This window comes from Narcine bancroftii, chromosome 8, assembly GCF_036971445.1.
Source record: "Narcine bancroftii isolate sNarBan1 chromosome 8, sNarBan1.hap1, whole genome shotgun sequence".
In the NCBI taxonomy this organism is placed as follows: domain Eukaryota; kingdom Metazoa; phylum Chordata; class Chondrichthyes; order Torpediniformes; family Narcinidae; genus Narcine; species Narcine bancroftii.
Window position 1 is genome coordinate 174,931,252 of NC_091476.1, and position 21,513 is coordinate 174,952,764.

General features: G+C 47.2%; 1 protein-coding gene across 2 annotated transcripts in view; it reads right to left on the minus strand.

Moving 5' to 3' along the window:
- LOC138741602 (potassium voltage-gated channel subfamily KQT member 4-like) overlaps positions 1-21,513 on the minus strand; it is a 350,449-nt gene that overhangs the window by 86,819 nt on the left and 242,117 nt on the right. For both annotated transcript variants that reach the window (XM_069895914.1, XM_069895915.1), the window contains exons 2-4: positions 13,905-13,995; positions 5,417-5,543; positions 1,385-1,560 (exon numbers count right to left, since the gene is read on the minus strand). In XM_069895914.1, coding sequence (XP_069752015.1) covers positions 1,385-1,560; positions 5,417-5,543; positions 13,905-13,995 — 394 coding nt within the window. The remainder of the gene's footprint in view (positions 1-1,384; positions 1,561-5,416; positions 5,544-13,904; positions 13,996-21,513) is intronic.

Below are 21,513 nucleotides of genomic sequence, written 5' to 3' on the forward strand. Positions count from 1 at the left end.
GGATCATGGGTCGGAGGATCGGAGCCTCTGTGGGTCAGAAGGTCAGAAGGCCACTGGATCATAGGTTGGAGGATCAGAGCCTCTGTGGGTCAGAAGGTCAGAGGGCCACTGGATCATGGGTCAGAGCATCAGTGGATCAGTTGACCACAGTTTATGGTTCTCTTCCCTTTCATAAGCCCCAAGAGTACGCGGCCTAATTTACGATGTGTCAGAGTGATTCTCAGGGCAGGAGGAACCTGCAGGGAATAGGGTTCCTGATATTAAAGCACTCCCAGAGATCCAGTTTGGGATTTCAATGAAGTTCACTCTGTGGCTGATGGCAGTCTGGGGGTGAGATGGGGAACAAAGTGTGAACTGCGGTCCAAACCATGGTTAAGGTGTGAATGAATGATGTTTCACATCAAAGAGGAAGGAAATCATTTGCAGCTGCTGTATATAAAACTGGGTACATGTGAAATAACCTGGTTGCCCCAGTACAGGAAGGAGGTGGAGACTTTGGAAAGGGTACAGAAGAGGTTCTCAAGGATGCTGCCTGGATTAGAGGGTATGAGAGGTCGGACAACCTTAGGCAGTTTCCTCTGGAACATTGGAGGCTCAGGGGAGACCCGATTGAAATTGATAAAACTAGGAGAGGTCCAGAAGAAAAAGTCAGTGCTGCTAAACTGCTGGTAATGTCAGCAATGATGCCGGTGCAGACCCAGGAGAGTGAAGAGCGGAGACAGCACTGGTCTGAGGAGTTCACCCGTCTGGTCCATCAGCCGACGGGTCCCGACAGGCTTCAAATGGACTGTTAAAGGAGCTAACAGTGTTTTATCTTAAAATCCTGCAACTGCAATGAGGAGTTGCAGACTCCGGGGAGCAGTGGACTGACATAGGGCACCGGGAACAGGGAGAACACCCCAAGTTGAGAAGAAGAAGCAGGTGGGGATGACCCAACAGGATGATGACCACAGTGGTGGACCAGTGAGAGGCTCAGAGGCTAAGGGACCCATACACTCTGCGGGCTGCTGGACACTGATTCATGGGAGCCACGTATCGGTGCCAGCATTCAAGAAGGTGCTGTGGGCAAGAAGGGCTTCAGGGGTCCCGAAGTGCCTCAGGAGCTGAAGGCTTCCAGATCATATTGGAGGTATGGATCTGGAGCTTCGGTAGCCGAAGGATTGAGCAGGAGTCTGTACGACCATGTTGGAGATGAATCCACGGACACACAGTGACTCTGAAGGGACTCTCTTCTGCTTCTCCTTCTCTCATTAGGGTTAGGGCTAGGGGGTGCCTCTACGGGCTTTATGGCAAGCAAAGTTTGTTTATATTGTATACTTACAGTATGCACATGGCAGTAAAGAAATTTTGAGGCGAAGGAGAGGGCAGCGAGGTTTTTACTGACCTTGCTGTGTGCATAAACCACGGATCCCAAGAGTTTCCATGTCCCACCCCTGCGATCCATCCGGACCATCCGGAGGATCTGCAGGAAGCGCATACTGCGCAGTGCTGAAGTGGCGAAGATGTTGCCCTTGGTACCAGCGGCTATCACTGCCACAGAGGCCACGAACACGATGAAATCTGCAAAGGTGGAAACAGGGCAGTCAGGGAGGGATATGGGGCACATCATCTCCTGCCACCTCACAGGAGCGGCCGCAAAGTATCCAGCTGAAGGTGGCCTCCACTAGACCGTGGGCCAGCCAGTCCTCATCAGCAGTGGAGCAGATAGTCAGTGTTCAGCCACCTTGCCCAAACCCGTCCACCACCGCAGGGAACCTGCCTCTCCTCCCTACAATGGCTAGAGGCACTGAGATCATTCACAGTACCACAGACCTAGCTGGGATTGTTCAACACGAGCCACAAGCCCGAGTTGGGAGCATAATTTGAACACCATCCTCTTCTTTGTTTTATACAGTCCTCTCACCTCCATTCCCCTCCACCTAACAAAACTCCCCACTCCCCCACCACACTATTCCTTCATCTCAAACATTTCCCCATTCCCCACACTCGCAACCCCACCATTCTCCCCCACACCTCCATCCCCACCATTCTCCCCCACACCTCCATCCCCATCATTCACCCCACACCACAAACCTCCCTCTTCCCACACCTCTATCCCCACCATTCTCCCCACACCACAAATCTCCCTCTTCCCACACCTCCATCCCCACCATTCTACCCACACCACAAACCTCCCTCTTCCCACACCTCCATCCCCACCACCACAAACCTCCCTCTCCCACACCTCCATCCCCACCATTCTACCCACACCACAAACCTCCCTCCTCCCACACCTCCATCCCCACCACCACAAACCTCCCTCTCCCACACCTCTATCCCCTCCATTCTCCCCCATACCACAAACCTCCCCACACTCCCAACTCCACCATTCTACCCACACCACACACTTCCCCATTACCCACATCATCTTCCCATCCTCCACACACATTCCCTCACCATTTTCCCACCTCCTTATTCCTTTCACCTCCACCCTCACAGTATCTTTAACGCACAACTATCAAGAAGGAGGAACAAAAGCATCAAAATCAGGACGGCCAGGCTGGGAAATAGCTTCTTCCCGCAGGCTGTGAAATTGACGAAGGGCATCCTATGACCGAGTAACTCATCCCAAAATATTAACATATTTATTTCAATTCATATCTTTATATCATTTGTCTAGGGGCAGCATAGATAGCAGGTTCAAATTCAACACTGTCTGTAAGGCGTTTGCACGCTCTCCCTAAATCTGCATGAATTTCCTCCAGATGCTGCAGTTTCCTCCCACCCTTCAAAATGCAAGGGGCTTATAGGATTTGTGATAGAACAGATAGAATCTGTACTATCACATTCACCCCTTCTTTGAGAACTGACCCCAGGGTGAATGGAGGTTAGGGGCTGTACCGGTCAGGGGGTCTGACCATTTGGCGTGACCAAGGAGGACCAGGCCATAGTCGAGGCAGTACGTCGTTGGAGACACTACCTCACTGGCAGGCGCTTTATGGTGTTGACCGACCAATGTGCAGTCTCCTTCATGTTTAGCAATACCTAGCAAGGTAAGATCAAGAATGACAAAATAGCCAGGTGGAGAATTGAACTCTCCACCTTTAATTATGACATATTGTATCGGCCAGGTAAACTCAACGACCCGCCAGATGCACTCACCAGGGGGACTTGCGCCAACATGCAACTGGACAGGCTGCAGAAACTCCACGAGGAGCTCGTCATCCAGGGGTCACTAGGTTCACACACTTTGTCAAATCTCACAACCTGCCCTATGTGGTCGAGGAGATTCGCTCCATGACCCGAGCCTGCCCGGTGTGCGCTGAGTGCAAGCCCCACTTCTTCTATCCAGAGAACAAACACATCATCAAAGCCACCCGCCCCTTTGAGCATCTCAGAGTAGATTTCAAGGGGCCCCTACCATCGACCAACTGTAACACCTACATCCTTATGGCCATCGACAAGTACTCCCGCTTCCCGTTCGCTGTGCCCTCCTCGGACATGACTGACTCCTCAGTTATAGAGGCCCTGCACAGCATCTCCGCCATCTTTGGGTACCCCAGTTACATCCACAGTGACAGGGGGTCTTCGTTTATGAGTGCGGAGCTGCGGCAGTACCTTCTGGAACGTGGTATTGTTTCAAGCAGGACCACCAGCTATAATCCATGCAGTAATGGGCAAGTCGAAAGAGAGAATGTTACTGTCTGGAAAGCGGTTACGTTTGCCCTCCGGTCCAAAGGTCTCCCCACCTCTCACTGGCAAGATGTGCTCAGTAGTGCCCTACACTCCATCCGCTCCCTCCTATGCACCATGACCAATGCCACCCCCCATGAAAGGATGTTCTCTTTCCTGAGGAAATCCGAGTCGGGTACGACCATGGCTCCCGGTTCCTGGTCCAGTCCTTTTTCGATGCCACGTCCAGTACTCTAAGAATGACCCTTTGGTTGACCGAGTGACTCTGGTCCATGCGAACCTGCATTATGCCTACGTTAAGTACCCGGACGGGCGGGAGGATACAGTCTCGGTAAGAGACCTAGCCCAAGCTGGATCAGGCGCTGCAGTGCCTTTCACCCAACCTCCCCCTATTCCTTCTCCCCCAGGTCATGTGCTTGAACAGAGGGACCAGCACCATCCCACCAGCTCAGGCCAGACTGTCGGCAACACTGTTGGGGAATTGAGCGAAGCAGTGGTGACACGACTCTGGTGACACCAATCCCGGCGCTAAGGCGGTCACGCCGGATGGTCAGAAGCCCTGACCGTTACAGCCCCTAACCTCCATTCACCCTGGGGTCGGTTCTCAAAGAAGGGGTGAATGTGATAGTACAGATTCTATCACCAATGTGTATATGTACATATGTACAGATGGTAGTGTAGGGTGACTGTGATTGGCTGAGAGTGTAGCCACACCTACTGGCAGGTCTTAAAGGATTGCTCCTAGCCAGACCAGGTCACTCTGGACTGGTCGACCTACTTGTGATATGCTCTAGTCTTTTAGTTAATAAAAGCCTTGGTTTGGATCAACAAGTCTTTGGTTCATTCGACGTGCATTACAGGATTTAGATTGATCAGTGTATTTCGGGGGCACAGGCTCGTGGGCTGGAAGGGTCTGTTACCATGCAGTACATGTAAATTTAAAAAGGTATTCTAAATTTATGTATATATGTAATTACAGGAGCTGTGACCATGGTCTGGGGTAAAAACACAGAAATGTTCGAGGAACATATTGCCTGACGTTTCAGGTCTGGGTCCTTCTTCAAGGAATAAGAAGAATGCCAGAAGCTGGAAGTCTCCGAAATTCTCAGAATGTCTCAGGATTCAGACAATGCCTGCTGAGGGCAGGAATCCCGATCAACAAAAGGTGTAAGGTGGATAGAATAAGGGTCGAGGTAGGAAGTTTGTGCAGAAGGAGACAGAGAAAAGGGAGAGAAACAGAGCTGGAGGATGGCAATGGGGGCAAAAGGGGGGTGGGGGGTGGTGTTCAACAAAGTCAATATTAATGCCATCCGGTTGGAGGGGGCCCAGTCTGAAGATGAGGTGTTGTTCCTCCAATTTGTGGGTGGTCTCAGTCTGGCAGTACTTGAGTCCACGGCCTGTAGTAAAAACACAGAAATGCTGAAGGAAATCAGCCAGTCTTTATCCATGGTCTCATGCACTGCCAGACTGAGACCACCCCAAATTGGAGGAACGACACCTCATCTTCCCAATAGGCAGCATTCAAATGTCCACCAGACGTAACAAGCCATCACCTGCTTATAATTATAGGATCCCCTGGCTTCCCTGTGGAGTGACTTCTTTTGTTATGAGAAATACAACTGAAGCCATTTTGCCAAATAAGCAAAGGGCCAAAGTGCTGCTGCGTTTCCCAGACATCAATGTCCAGTGTTGGTTGAGGCTCGTTCATGTATTGCAGCTTCCTGAACCCTTCAGGTGTCCTCACCAATCACGCAGAAGGGCTTGCGGGCAAACCGGAGACGCCCCTGAAGTCCGCGGTACCGGCAACAGCAGCCGGCTGCCCAGATCCGAATGACGTATTCCAAACCAAACACAATGATCATGACGAACTCCTGCAGAACGAGACAAAAACAAACCATCAGCCTCGGGACCAGGTTTGCCTTCTTCCCTGGCCAAGCAGGTCAGCGTGCTCCTCATCCCACCATGCACCCAGGAGCCTGGCCAATGGTCCATGCATTACCTTCTGCCACCCGCCCACTCCGTGCATGGGGGAGGGATGTCCCATCCTGGCCATTGCACGTTCTCCGGACCCACCTGTGAAGTGACCACTTTATTGCAGGAATGGACAGATCTAGTGCAGGATGGATGTTGAGGAACTCCAGATCAAGGATTGAAAAAAGCGGAGAGGATTTGGCATCAATATCAACTTTGCGGTTCCCATGAATCCTCTCTCCTGTCTTTTCCCACAGCCCCTGTCTCCTTTCCTCCTGCTCCCTATCTCTTCCTTTCCTTCCCCTATCAGAGAGCTACCCTTTTTAACCCTCTGCCTTCTCCCCTCAGCTTTTCTCTTCTATCCTCCCTCCTGTACCTCATCCATTAGCCAGTGCTCCTCCCCCTTCCCCTACCTTCTCCCCACTCCCCACCCCCTGACATTTTTTTATTCTGCGTGATTTTCAACATGCCTGACCAAGGGCTAACTCTGAAACATTTACCTCTGTGGATGCTGCATGACCTGCTGAGTTTCTCCAGCATGAAATGAAACTTGTGCTTTGGTTAATGATGAACAGTTACTTGTGGGTGATTTATCTGACTTCTGCTGGTTGGTTTATCAAGAAAGAAGGAATTCATTCTCTCTGCCTTGTCCCCTTTTACGAGTCAGTTCCAAATCATCAGATCCAGGTGGTGTGCCTAACCATGCCCAAGAAGATGGGATTCCAGATGTTGCTTGGCCCCCAGAGGTGAGTCACTGTAACATGCGATTCCACGCTCTCTCTCCCCCTTCCCCACAATACAACGCCACTCTTCTCTCTCTGATTGGCTTGCTGAGACATTTTAGAATGTCACAATGCAGGGACGTGGGCATCAGAAGGAGGAAGGGAAACAAACCAATGGCAGTCACAGGTCACCCGATGGTCACAGCCATGGAGCTGCAGAAGGGATTAAATGGGCCAGGAAGCATCCGTGGTCAATGTTTCGGGTCAGGACCCTTCATTGAGACCCAACCGGAAATATTGACTGACTGTTTCTCTCTGCGTATGCTGCCTGACCCTTGAGTTCCTCCAACCGCTTATTGTCCACTCAAAATTGCAGCATCTGGGGTCTTTGTGCCATTATGTGTTTGCACGTGTATGTCCATGTGTGTGCACGCATGTATGTGTGAGCGTGAAGAAGCATGCATGTATGCATGCGTGCCTGAGTGTGTGAGTGTGTACAATGTGCATGTGTATGGAGGGTGTGGGGCTCAACCAGCATTGAATGTGTACCTCTGATTGTCGGAACATCACCATGCACATCACTCAAGGACCCTCCCAAAGCTACTAATCCTCTCAAGCGAGGGGATTAAGAAATTACTGTCCTTATGCAGATATTTGGGAGTCGCAGCCCACCTGTTTCATAAGCATTATCTCCGCTACTTCACTCGAGGATCAAGGAACACATGTTCGTAAAGCAATGGAGTTAAGAAAATGTGCGGAGTCTAGGTTCAAATCCCATACCCAAATGCTCTGGATACACTCAGCAGGTCACGCGACATCCAGCGGAAGTAAAGGGTAACCAACGTTTCAGCCCCGAGCCATTCATTCACGTTTAAGAATAAACAGGCAGGTGTCTGAATAAAAAGTTGGGGTTGGCCTAGTTCTTAACTCTTACCTGTTAGCCTGTGCTCCACCTTGTTCCCCTTCCTCCTCTCCTCTCACCTTTTTATCTAGACATCTGCCTGTTCTTGCTTACACCCAATGGGGGTGGGGGGCCCAGGTCTGGAATTACTTCCCATGGACTTTCTTCAGCACGTTTGTGTATTGCATCCTTTCAACCAAAGCGAGATTTGGGTTTGGAGGATCTCACCTTCGGGGGATTGAGGAGAGTGGTGCGTGAAGAACATCACCGGTCAGATGCCCACTGTGGGTAACAAATGTCCTCATCAACACCATTGAACAAAGAAATATAAACTTCATGGGACTGAACTGATGATATTGCCCAGGGAATGAAGCTGGGGTGGGGCCCAGAGCTGTCAGAATGGAAGGTGTGAAAAGTGGAGAGACAGGTAGAGGGAGAGACCACTAGGAAGGGGGAGGGTGAATCGTGGTCTGGTCACAACCAGACTCTCTCTTTGTGAAAGCATCACTAAAACTGAAATATCAGTGAAATTACTGAAAAACAAATGAGCATATGTGGAATGTTTACATCCTCATTCAGGAAGGATACAGATACTTTGGAGAGAGTGCAGAGAAGTTTTCCTGGATTGGGGAACATCTTGACAGAGCTGGGGCTTTTCTCTTTGGAGTAACGGAGGATGAGAGGTGACTTAATAGAGGTCTAGAAGATTATGAGGGCACTTGATAGGGTGGAGAGCCAGTGGCTTTTCCCTGGGGCAGCAATAGGAAATACCAGAAGACATCTGTTTAGGGTGAGTGGAGGGAAGTTTAGGGGAGATGTCAGAGTTAAGCATTTTATGCAGAGAGTGTTGGGGGCCTGGAATGCATTACCAGGGGTGATGGTGGAAGTTGCTACAATAGGGTCATGGATGAAAGAAAAATAGAGGGTTATGGGTGTGAGGTAGGGAAGGGTCAGATTGCTGTGTAGGTTTACATCAGGTTGGCACAACATCCTGGGCTGAAGGGCCTGTTCTATGCTGCAATGCTCTATTTTCTATGCTCTAACCTGAAACGTTCTCAAATTAGGTGAGAGACATTGTTTCTGTCTGAGCTTTTCTAACATGTATCGGTTCATATTATCTCAGACGCTGGTCTCTGTCCCCTTCTTCCCCAGTTCATGGAGCGAGTGAACGGTCCTTAGCTGCAGCTTCCGATACCAGCGCTTTTCCAGCTGCCTGTTCCCCAGTGTGGTGTTGACAGGTTAGTTAGTTGTCCAGGTCTCATAGCTGACTTCTCTGCTATTTTTACCTGATGTTTACTCTCAAGCATTTTGCGGCAGGCAGTCGCTGGCACACAGCCAGGAGCTGGGGTGCTGTGAGTATCGTGTCTGTGTAGCTGGCTACACAGAGCTAGCAGTGGAGGGAGGCAGAATGAGAGGCTAGCATGGTTTGAGGACAGAGAGTAGACAGCATCGCCAGGGCACCGTGGGGAAAGGGCTCTCTGAATATAATAGTGTTGACAAAATTCCTTTTAATGGTTTGTACCCTGGGAATACCCTTCCTTAAAGGGGGAGTAGTGTCGTGAGGACCTGTGTACTGCTTAAGGGCTACTGGATCATTACTACTGGAGGAAACCATATCATGTGCTTGTCCTTTGTGACACCTGGATATTGGCCTAACCCTAACTCAAACCACCTCTTTTTAAAATTTAATTGCATTCTTGTTATTTTAATGCCTTTTGATCTGCTTCATATCTCTAATAGATACCAGGAGCACCACTGGTTTTAACCATATAACAATTACAGCATAGAAACTGGCCATTTTGGCCCTTCTAGTCCACACCGAACTAAGTATGTCCTCTAGCCCCACCTACCTTTTTGTATCTTTAATTTTCTTTTAGATTACTGTGATCTCTTAGCTCTGTTCAGTTATGCTGAGAGGAATAGATCGGGTGACCGGCGAGAGTCTTTCGCCCAGAGTAGGGCAATCGGTAACCAGAGGACATCAGTTTAAGATGAGGGAGGAGAGATTTAACAGGGACTTGAGGGGTAAGTATTTTTTAAAGCACAGGGTGTTGGGTGTATGAAATGGGCTGCCAGGTGCAGTGGTTGGGGCAGGCATAACTGCAATGTTTCAGAAAAATTTGGATGGATACATGGATGGGATGGGTTTAGAGCAGTGGTTCTCAATCTTTTTCTTTCCATTCACATCCCACTTTAAGTAATCTCTATGCCATCGGTGCTCTGAGATGAGTAAGGGATTGCTTAAGGTGGTACTTGAGTGGGAAGGGAAGGCTGAGAGTCACTGCCCTAGACCCAATTGTTACTCAAATATTTTGCTTGAGAAAAATTGTCATTGGCCCATTTCCTTTGAAGTTCTGAAACCGTGCACATAACGAGTCAATTAGTTATGATTAAAACAGTGGGTTTCAAACTTTTTCTTTCCACCCACAATGTTTAAAGTGGTATGTGAGTGGAAGGAAAAAGGTTGAGAACCACTGGTTTAGAGGGTTTTTTAACCTTTTGGTTAGCATGGGCAAGTCAGGCCAAAGGGCCTGTTTCCATGTTATGACTCTTTGATACAGATGGAGGCCATTCAGGCATTTGGGCCTCTGCTGGCTTTCAGCATCCACTCTATTTCTTAATTGATTTGCCTGTCACATCCCATGATTTAGACATCCCTTTTCTTACATCAAATGGAGAGAATAAACCAATTCTGTGCCATTTTGTATGACTTTTAATCAACTTCAACTGATCCTCCATGGTTCTATCAATTAGCAAAATGTCAGAATTTACTTTCCACAAATCCTGCCCCCCAAGAGGAGTTTAGACAATTCAAAATCAGCTGTTCTGCATCTCTATTTTGCTGGAACAACATTAACATCAAGGTTATCAGAAACTCCATAGCAGAGATGTTCCTGATAAATTAAATCCATCAGTGCAGGAGCAATTTGTCGCTTATGCTTGCTCCACCATTTAGAAGGACAGCGGCTGATCAATGACGTGGTCACTTCATTACGTAATCATAGAGGCATGGAGTCATACAGTGTGGAAACAGGCCCTTCAGCCCAACCTGCCCATGCCAACCTTGACCTTAAACCTTGATGGAAGTGTTAAGCCTGAAACATTGGTTCCAATGGACTCTACATGACCTGCTGAGTTTCTCCAGCATTTTTGTGTATTGCACTACAATCACAGCATCTGCGGACTTTCCTGTTTAACTCCAACCTTGAATGTACCAAAGGACTCTGTCTCTGCAGGTCTCCAGCTCTGAGAATTCCAGAGTTTTACTACCTTCCAAGAAAATATGTTCTTTCTCATTTCTCTCAACGGTGGCCACTTGAGGCTGCCATCAATATTCTGAGACGGACCAGCTGTGGAAACCCTGCCACTGGTCGACTTAGAAACTTGGGTCTCAGTGAGGTCAGCTCTCATTTCCCTAAACACCAGTAAGTCTAGACCCAACCTACTCTTGTTCCTCAAAAGTCAACCCCTTCCCCTCAGAAAATGATCTGGTAAAACCACTGAAGAACCTCCAGGTGAGTTTATCCTTCCCAAAAGAAAGAGGCTGCTTGTGAATGGTGACATCGCTGCTCTGCTCAGGCCCTCATTCTTGGTTCCATTCCCTTGACGACAACGGCAAGTATTCTACTTCCCTTCGTAACTCCTTCAGTGCCTGCACGATAACTTTTCACCACCTCAGATTGTCTAAATATTATTCTGGTTTTCTACCCTTCCCGTGGAAGTGGTTGACCAGCATGGTTTTGTCAGGGGTAGATCATGCTTGACCAACCTGATTGAGTTCTTTGAGGGGGTTACAAAAAAGGTTGATGAAGGGAAAGCTGTGGATGTTGTCTATTTGGACTTTAGTAAAGCTTTTGACAAAGTTCCCCACAGGAAGTTAGGAAAAAAGGTGGAGGCATTAGGTATAAATGAGGAGGTAGTGAAATGGATTCAGCAATGGTTGGATGGGAGGTGTCAGAGAGTAGTGGTAGAAAATTGTTTGTCCAATTGGAGGCCGGTGACTAGTGGAGTTCCTCAGGGTTCGGTCCTGGGTCCACTATTATTTATTATATATATTAACGATCTGGATGTAGGGGTAGAGAATTGGATAAGCAAGTTTGCGGATGACACAAAGATTGGTGGTGTTGTGGACAGTGAGGTAGATTACCGTAGATTAAAAGGTGATTTAGGAAGGCTGGAGGTGTGGGCTGAGAAATGGCTGATGGAATTTAAAATGTGAGGTGCTACATTTTGGAAAGGCAAATTTAAATAGGTCATATACATTGAATGGTAGACAATTGAGGAGTGCAGAGCAACAAAGGGATTTAGGAGTGATGGTAAATAGTACCCTCAAGGCTGATACTCAGGTAGATGGTGTGGTGAAGAAGGCATTTGGAATGTTGGCCTTCATAAATCGGAGTATTGAATTCAAGAGTAGGGAGGTTATGATGAAATTGTACAAGGCATTGGTGAGGCCAAATTTGGAGTACTGTGTACAGTTTTGGTCACCAAATTATAGGAAAGATATAAACAAAATAGAGAGAGTGCAGAGAAGGTTCACGAGAATGTTGATAGGATTTCAGGGTCTGAGTTACAGGGAAAGGTTGTGCAGACTGGGGCCTTTTTCTCTGGAGCGTAGAAGATTGAGAGGGGACTTGATAGAGGTGTTTAAGATTTTAAAAGGGACAGAGTAAATGTGGATAGGCTTTTTCAATTAAGAAAGGGGGAGATTCAAACTAGAGGACATGGTTTAAGATTGAATGGGGAAAATTATAAGGGGAACATGAGGGGAAATTTCTTTACGCAGAGGGTGGTAGGGATGTGGAATGAGCTTCCGGCAGATATGGTCGAGGCGGGATCATTGGTTACATTTAAGGAAAGACTGGATCGTTACATGGATAGGAGGGGACTAGAGGGGTATGGACCAGGTGCTGGTCAGTGGGACTAGGAGGGTGGGGATTTGCTACGGCATGGACTAGTAGGGCCGAACTGGCCTGTTCTGTGCTGTAAGTGGTTATATGGTTATATGGTTATATTTGCTCACATTATTAAATTTAAATGTGTATCAAGATATAGTGCAAAGTTTGTGTGATATCCAGCAGGTCAACTCAAATACTGAAGTGTGGTAGGCAGGGCAATAACAAAGCAGAAACATAGGGAGATGCATTCCTGTGTTCCTGCTCTCTCGCTTACCCTGTCTATATCCCTTTGCTGGTTTCTTCTGTTGTCCTTCTCATGGCTAACTTTCCCCATTTCCCAACTTCGTGCTGCCAGCTGGCTGTGGGACATTACACAGATCCCTTCGATAAGCTATGAATATGGATATAAAACAGCTGAGCCTCCCGTCATAATCATAACCAAAACACCCTCCAAAATGTATGGGGTGAATTGGATGTCATTGGGCAGAACGGATTTCTTGAGTCAGAAGGGCCAAAGAACTTTACTATATTGTTAAAATTAAATAAAAAAATATAAATCAACAACCTAACCTCTGTCTGCACCCTATTTGCTAACCAATCCTTTATCCTCAACCCATGGAGCACCAAGATCAGGGCTGCGAGGCTGGGGAGGTGCTTCTTCCCACATGCTGTGAGATTGATGAACAGTATCCTGCTACCATGTTAATCATTCCAAATATTTATATATATTTGTGTGGGATTATTTGTGTGATAGTTATGGACTGTGTATTTATTGTGTGGCAGGTTGTACATGTACAATCAGATGATAATCAACTTGAACTTGACCCCCTAATTCTAACGCAACCTCAAAAGTCTTTTGCTAATCAAAATGTAATATTTCCACAGACTCATCTTTATCCATCAGCTATTATCAACTCAAAGAATCCCAATGGTGTACATTTATTATAGTTTCGTGAAGGCACCCTAACTCTGTCTAATAACGTTATGGTTTCCAAAGTGCTTGATTAGCTTTTTATGATTGATTCTGATATTTTTCCGATGACCAGTATGACTGGCCCCTAGTTTCCCGGTTTCCACCTCAGCTCCATTCCTTGGGTGGCAGTGCTGCAGCTACTGTTCTCCAAAATGCTGGAAATTTTCCAGAATTGCAGGAATTTCGAAAATCCAAAACAAATACTTCCCCTATTTTTGCAGCCCTGTGCCTTAGAACCATAGGCTGCAGAACACCAGATCCCATGAAAATTATTTTTAAAAAGGTGACTGCAGCAGAAAACAGAGAATGCTGGAAACATTCAGCTGGTTGAACAACATTCCTGGAAAGAGAAAGGAAGTTAATGATTCAGCTTGGGAGTTGATTTCCAATGAAAGGTTCTTCACTGGGTTAATTAACTCTGTTTCTCTCTTAACTGGTGTTACCTGACCTGCTGAGAGCTTCTAGATCTGGTCTGGGAAGTGTGGAAGCTGTGCTCTTCTTGGCTTGTCTTGCACTTTCTCTTGAATGACAGGATTGCTCAGTTCCTCATTCTCTTTTGGTGCTTTCCTTGCTTTATATATTGCTGCATTACCCCCCTCACCTGGTTTAACAATGGCCTTCAGTCTCTGAGTCTCTCAGAGTATGCCTTTTAACCCTGAAGGCTATTCCACTCTCAAATCAATTCTAAAAGGTTGAAAGGCAAACGAGGTAAAACATAAGTCCATGTAGAATCAGTTCAACTTGCCCACATATCACATGTTCCTTACCAGAATGAAGAGACCAGAGTTAGCCATAGCCTGGTGAGTGGGGATGGTGGAAAAGACTGACAGAACCAGACAGCTGAAGACAAGAAGGAATCTGTTGGAAACACAGAGAAGATGATCAGGGAAGTGGTGTCTGTGAACACAAGTCTCCTGGATCATTACATGAACTGCACTGGTGTGGATCATCGCCAACCTAAATACACCGAAAAAGCTGCAGATGCTGGAAATCTGAAATAAAAACAGATAAAGCTGGGAAACACTCAGCAGGTCAATCAGTATCTGAGGGAAGAGAGACAGTTAACATTACGGGACCTCATTCTCCTTCCACAGGTGCTGCCTGGCCTGCTGAGTACTGACAACACTTTCTGATCTTCTTTCTTTCTGCTTGTCCTGGGTCCACAATTTCTATACTGTGGATGAAAAAAAATTACCTTGGCAAGGCAAGTCTATAACAGGAGTACAATTAGAATGGATAATAACCTTGGAATACAATGACCGGTGATTATTTGCTTTGACACACAGACATTTCCTGGTGATTAACGAGGAGAGAATTAGCACCTGAGTGGCACTTTATGGTAATTGTATGTAAGACACCAGGCAAAAACAAAACAACGTGATAAATGTCCAAGTGACACCAGATTTAAACCGGAACAGACAGGAAAACGAGAATTCAACTTCAAGTCAGAGACGGTGACAATTTTTCCAAACCTTTTCTTTAGAATGACTGTAATCAGATAATGAGAGTGAGTTTATTGTCATACACATTGTACTATGTACATCACCACTGAAATTCTTACTTTTCCCTTTTCCTGTTGTGATGGAGCAGTGGACCCAGGTTGTTGGTTGGTGGGGGCGGCGGTGGGGGGGGGGGGGGGGGGTGTGTGGTGAGGTGACCTAAGATTTGGAAAATCAATGTTCATAGTTTAAGGCTGTCCAGGATGAATTGTTCTGCTTCCTCAAGGTTGTACTTAAGCCTCACCCTGATAATGGAAGAGGTCAAGGTCAGATGTGTCAGTGTGGGAACGGTGAGCCAGATTAAAATGGTTAACAAACAAGAGTTTTAGGTAAGGCACACAGACAGAGTGCAGGTGTTCGGTGAAGTGGTCACTCAATCTGCATTCTGTCTCACCGATATAGAGGAGACTATACTGGCTACACCGAATGCTGTAGACCAGGATGGATGAGACAATGTGCATGTAAAGCTCTGCCTCGCTTGGAAGGTCTGTGTGCGGCCCCTGCATGGAAGTGAAGGGGGAGATGTAGGAACTCATTTTACATCTTCTTCAGTTAAAGTGGGAAGTACCTGAAGGGGTTGTAAGGAAAGAGCAGACAAGGGAGTCTCAGAGAGACTCCACCTTGCTGAGTACTGGTACACCTCAGGGCTGTGCATTCGGCTCACTCCTGTTCACTCTACTGACCCATGGCAGAGGCAGCTCCAACAGAGTCATCAAATTTGCAGATGACACCACAGTCATTGGCCCCATCAGCAACAACGATGAGTCGCACTACAGAGAAGAGGTGGAAAATCTCGTGACATGGTGCGAGAGAAACAACCTGAGGCTCATCGTGGACAAGATAAAGGAGATGATCGTGGACTTCAGGAGGTGTAGGAATGACCACCCTCTGCTACCTATCAACATCTCAGTAGTAGAGAGAGTTGACAGCACCAGGTTCACTTAACTAATGACCTATTGTGGACACACATCTTCTCACTTGTCAGGAAGGTGCAACAGTGACTGCACTTCCTGAGAAGACTGAAGTGGTCAAGGCTACTGGCCACCATCATGTCAACCTTTTACAGGAGCTCTATTGAGAGAAATGGATTGGAGCTCAATCCCAGGAACATAAAAGTGGCAGAGAGGATCAGTGGAGTCTCCCTCTCACCATCAACATGATCCACCAGGATCATTATCTATAGAGGGGACACAGAATCATTGAGGACCCCTTCCTACACACAACATCTTTCAGCTTCTCCTGTTGGGAAGGAGATACAGGAGTATCAGGAGCCAGCACCACCAGGCTATGAAAAAGCTTCTTCCCACGGGCAGTGGGAATATTGACCATCCAAGACTCATATTCATGAAACAATATTTATTGTATAGATGTATCCTTGTCCTGCACATGTATGTATTATTGTCTGTATGTATGTTATGTCTGGTTGTGTGTCTGCATGTTTTGCAACAGGGACTGGAGAACGGTTTCGTCGGGTTGTACTTGTGCAATGAGTTGATAATAAACTTGACCTGACTTGGACAAAGGTGCTGATTCTTTAGCTTTAAGGTTGTGGATGCTCTACATACGTGTGACTGACCGACATACATGGTGAGTTGGCTTTGGGGAAGAGGGTAGAGTTTGGTCCCAGTTGGACTGGTATCCATGGCTGTTTCTTAGTGTCAGTCCTGTCCATATATATTACACTGGAGTGAGACACAAAATACTGAAGGAGTTCAGTGGGTAAGGCAGCATCCGCGCAAGGCAACAGAGTCAACGTTTCAGGAAAATTCTTCAACCTGAAATCTCACGGAACTAACCACAGTTGGGTTGAGTCGTCTGAGGATGAAGCACTGAGGGGGATGGACCTCCATCATCTCCACCACACACAAGCTGGAACTGCACACTGGTGAATCCAGCCCGACATTAGGACAAGAATTAGAAAGAGCCCTGAACATAGAGGCTAATCAGAACACTCCCTTTGTCCATAAAGACCATCACAGCAGTACATCAAACAATACATTTGTTTCCCATCTGCCCCTGCAGGGTTGGGGGCAGTGGGGGAAAAGCCTTGCATATCTAGAGCGCCTTTCATGTCACTCCAATCATCCCAAATTGCTTTAAAGCCACTGAAGGACTTTTCAGATGCAATTCTTGCTGGAATGCTGCTGCCTGATGCAAAGCAAGATTCCACAAATAGTAACTTAATACTGGCCATGCATTAGGCAGACATCTGTCATTACCTTCCTTGCCCCTCTGTTGCCACAGTTCCACAAGAGTTTTTACAGCCACCCGGGAGAACAAGTCGCTGAGGACCTCATCTAAATGCAGCACCTTAGACAAGGCAGCAGGGGAGGGTCAACCTAAGTGTTCAGTTCAGACCACTGAGGTGAATTGTAGCCCCAAGCATCTGACTCAAGCAAGAGCGTTAACTCGCACAAGACATCTCCGAGGGTGGCCACAAATAACTTTAAGCACTGCACTAGACTATGAGGGAAAGGCCATAAATTACTATTAAATAGATCTTAAATCATTTAAAAAGCTCCTTAAATAACCCAAGTACTTGAAATAATTAGTTCCATGAAATAAATCAGTCCCTGATTAAAGTACAAGTTACAAACCTTATAATCACTCTCTTGTCAGGTTGATCAAATACACAGTTGCTCCAATTGTTCACATTGATTGTCAGTGACAAGGAAAAGGCAATACTTTGTTTCGAAAGTGCCAGGGCGGCCAAGTCTCACAGCATATGGGCAAACGTAAATGATCAGCTGCAGCAGGAGCTGACTGCAAGCCCCAAAAATCGGTAAGATCGAGGGGTAGTGGCCGAGCTGAGCATCCCCGAGGAGGAGTTGTTTGGGTAGGAGAGTACAGCTATGCTTTGGCTTAAAGATACAGAGGAGTTTGGTGCCCCAAGGATGTCTGGATCTTGGAATCAATGGAACCTAATACCACTTTCTGAACTTTGGAACAAAAAGTCTCCATGAAATTAAAACTGATCGGAGATCTATTTCCATACAATTGTCTTTTCTCCATTTCCTATTATACCTTTGGTTGAAAAACATCATTACCCAGCAATGATCCCAAATACAGGACTCCTTTTAATCACTCTGTTTGTTGCATCATCAAAGATCTTGGATCCCAGACACTTTGCTTTCCTCGACCAGCTCGTCTCCTTGGCTGCCTTCTGATTTTCTCAGTGTCCTGCCTGCTTCAATGACAGATGTTCGCCCACACGGCCGATGTTTTCCTGCCCCCCCTCCCTCTTTTTTTCTTGAATAGTGGAGTTACATTTCTGGCACATTACTCATTATTAATATAAAAATTAATTTCACCACACTGGGGAGACAAGGCACAGATTTAGCCAATGTGCTGTTGAACATCCCCACGCCAGCGAGACCATGCTGTTGTCACAGCTCCTCTACTCCCTGCCATCCCAATCTCACTTACATCAACCTCTTATAATGTTCCTATGATATTCAGCTCAGGGACAGTTCATCAGGACCCTTCACAAATCAATCAATTAATGAATGAATTAATTCTTTCATTCATTCAACCCCAAACACCTTCTTTACCATCCAACTTACCTGTACTACCACCTTTAGGCATCTGTGGATGCATCCCAAGGTGCTTCTCTTTCCACAATACTTCATGGGACCCACTATTCATTAATCAGCTCCTCTTTCATGCCTCTCTTCACACTAAATTCCATCTGCTATTTCTCTGCCCAGCTGATTAATCTCTGGACCCTGAAATCCTCCTCCTCATTATCTACACATTCTCCTCCCTTAACACCTAAGTCATTCCTGCCTTTTACAATCAGTAAGACCCCAGTCCCAACCCTTCATGATTTTTCAGCTGCTCAGGTAACCAAGAGGCAGTACACGCATTGGTAGAGAGAGGTTGGAGGGCATTTACCACTGGAAAGTGTGAGCCGTGACAGGGTAAAGGAACCAAGGGGTCTGAGAACACAAGCACATCGATTGGCAGAATTGCCACACAGGCCACAAAGAGCAAAGCAAACTATTTATTAAACTTGGAGCCACAAGAGACAGCAGATGTTGGAAACTGGGGCAAAAACAAACTGCTGGACGAACTCAGTGGGCTAGGCAGCATCTGTGGAGGAAAATGGACAGACGATATTTTGGGATTGAAACTGCTTCACTTTATTTTCAGAGACAGAATTGAAAGTTATGTTACATCTGTACCAAGCTTTGTTATACCAGAACTGTGAGAACAGCTCTGGTCATCATTTCATCAAAAAGGTACTGAGGTGATTCCGATGGTGTTGATAGTTATAATGACCTGATTGTCATACACAGTGTACAATGTACATGTGGACCAACATTCTCACTTGTTACTATTAAACAGGTAGTTCGTAAAAAAACAAAGCACTACAATACATACAAAAGAATAGACCAATAATAAATAAATACAGAAAAGATAAAGAATAAATATTCATAGTTATAAAACAATAAGGATGAAGGATGAACAGATGGGGAGTCCTTTTCTCTGAGGGAAGGCATTACAGAGACATTTAAAGCTACAACGTGTTGGAACATTGAGGACATAGGCAGGGAGGTTCCAGTGATTGGAAGAGGCTGCCAGTAGAAGAGGGTCATTGGGAAATCCAATGGGAAATCCAGAAACAACTTCTACACCCTAAGAGCAGTAAGATTTTGGAATTCAGGCCAAGGAGTTTTGGAGGGGAAGCATTTAGATCATTACTTCTTCATGTGTGGTGTGATGCACCATAGGCAAATGTTACTGACACAATAAACAAGTCATATGTAAAACAAGATTGTACATCAATTCTCCAAACAATTCCCACCAAAATGAAATGGAACTCCCACCAGTGATCTGGGAGGTACTTGAGCTCTCCAGCCACCTTCCCCCTCACTGGTGTTCCGCTGGAAGTAAAGGAATACTTCAAGTGGTCTGTGGGCAAGAAAGGGCCAAGGACCAGTGGTCTAGGTGGATTCAGTAGGATGCTGAACAAGCCTGATAGATTTGGAGGAGGAAGACAGGAGGAGGGCGGTTTCCACCTGGAAGAAAGAGATACCATTCGGATGCCCCTCATAAACAAAATCCAGATCAATATAATCAGGGTGTAACAGGAATCCACAGAGTGCCCTCCCCTTTGTCCTGCGTCCACCCTTACCCCTTCCATTGTCTATCCAATCTCTCCTCTCATGGGGCATCAGGCGTGAGGACAGTGAAGCACTGAAATGAGCCTGTTCACATTCCAACACTCTTGATTGTTTCCTCTTCATTTATTAACTGAAGTGACCCTCCTGCTACCTTCCCTACGGTCAGTGATGTCCACAACTTCAATCGGGACCTTTAAAATGCATTGCATAATTCCCCACCCACTCATGGATATACAGACTCCGGCCGGTGTATAATGTACATGACAATAAACACATCATATCCATCATGATTCCTCATACATATTAACTAAGACTCTTCGTGCACCTTAAGCTGTGACTTCAGCTCGACTGAAAGTTACTGCAAAGTTCTGTTGAACAACATCCAAATGAGAAGTCATTTCAAAGATTTTAATAAATCTTTTAAACAAAACAGTTTGGAGTAGCGGGTGATTAACTGTTCTGCTCCCCTTTCATCTTCCCAAACTTTCTCACATTTATTTAGCTTCACCTTTTATCTTCTACCACTTTATATCTTTCGCCCTTTTCCTGTTCCTTGCATTGTCTTTCATTTGTGTTTGTGGGCCAACAGTCCATCTACTTCCCACTGGAGCCTCCCCGGATAATTTCACATTTGCCAAAATTGCTCTCCATCTGCCAGACCCTTGCCCACTCACAACTTATCTATCTCTCTGCAGACATTCTGTATACTCTACACAATTTGCTTTTCCCCTCAATGTAGTGTCATCAGTAAATTACGATGCACTACACTCTGTCCCCGTTCCCAAATGTTTAAGTATGTCGTGAACATTTGCAGCCCAGCATCGACCCCTGCGGTACCTGTCTCGCCATGTCTCAGCCCCCCTGCTCAATCCCCACCTGCTCAGCCCCCCCCGCTCAGCCCCCCCCGCTCAGCCCCCCCCGCTCAGCCCCCCCCACTCAGCCCCCTCGCTCAATCCCCCCCCGCTCAGCCCCCCCCGCTCAGCCCCCCCCACTCAGCCCCCTCGCTCAGCCCCCCCCGCTCAGCCCCCCCACTCAGCCCCCTCTCTCAGCCACCCCCTCTCAGCCCCCCCTTCACGGCCCCCCTTCTCAGCCCCCCCCTCAACCCCCCCTCTCAGCCCCCCCCTCTCAGCCCCCCCCTCTCAGCCCCCCTTCTCAGTCCCCCCTTCTCAGCCCCCCCTTCTCAGCCCCCCCTCTCAGCCCCCCCTCTCAGCCCCCCCTCTCAGCCCCCCCTCTCAGCCCCCCCTCTCAGCCCCCCCCTCAGCCCTCCCATCAGCCCCCCCTTCTCAGCCCCCCCTTCTCAGCCCCCCCTTCTCAGCCCCCCCTTCTCAGCCCCCCCTTCTCAGCCCCCCCTCTCAGCCCCCCCTCTCAGCCCCCCCTCTCAGCCCCCCCTCTCAGCCCCCCCCTCAGCCCTCCCATCAGCCCCCCCCTTCTCAGCCCCCCCTTCTCAGCCCCCCCTTCTCAGCCCCCCCTTCTCAGCCCCCCCTTCTCAGCCCCCCCTTCTCAGCCCCCCCCTTCTCACTGCCACCCGATCAGTGCTACCTTTGGGCAGAATGTATCAAAGACTGAAGACCAGCACCTTCGGGTTCAAGAACAGTTTAGTTCCAACAAGTATCAGGCTTTTGAACCTTCCCATTTAACACTGATCAGGGACTTCTCCGACACCACAAGGGGATGGCTGTTACTACATTACTTTTTTGTACAAGTATAACTTTATTTATAAATGGAATATTTATCATGTATTTTTTTTATTT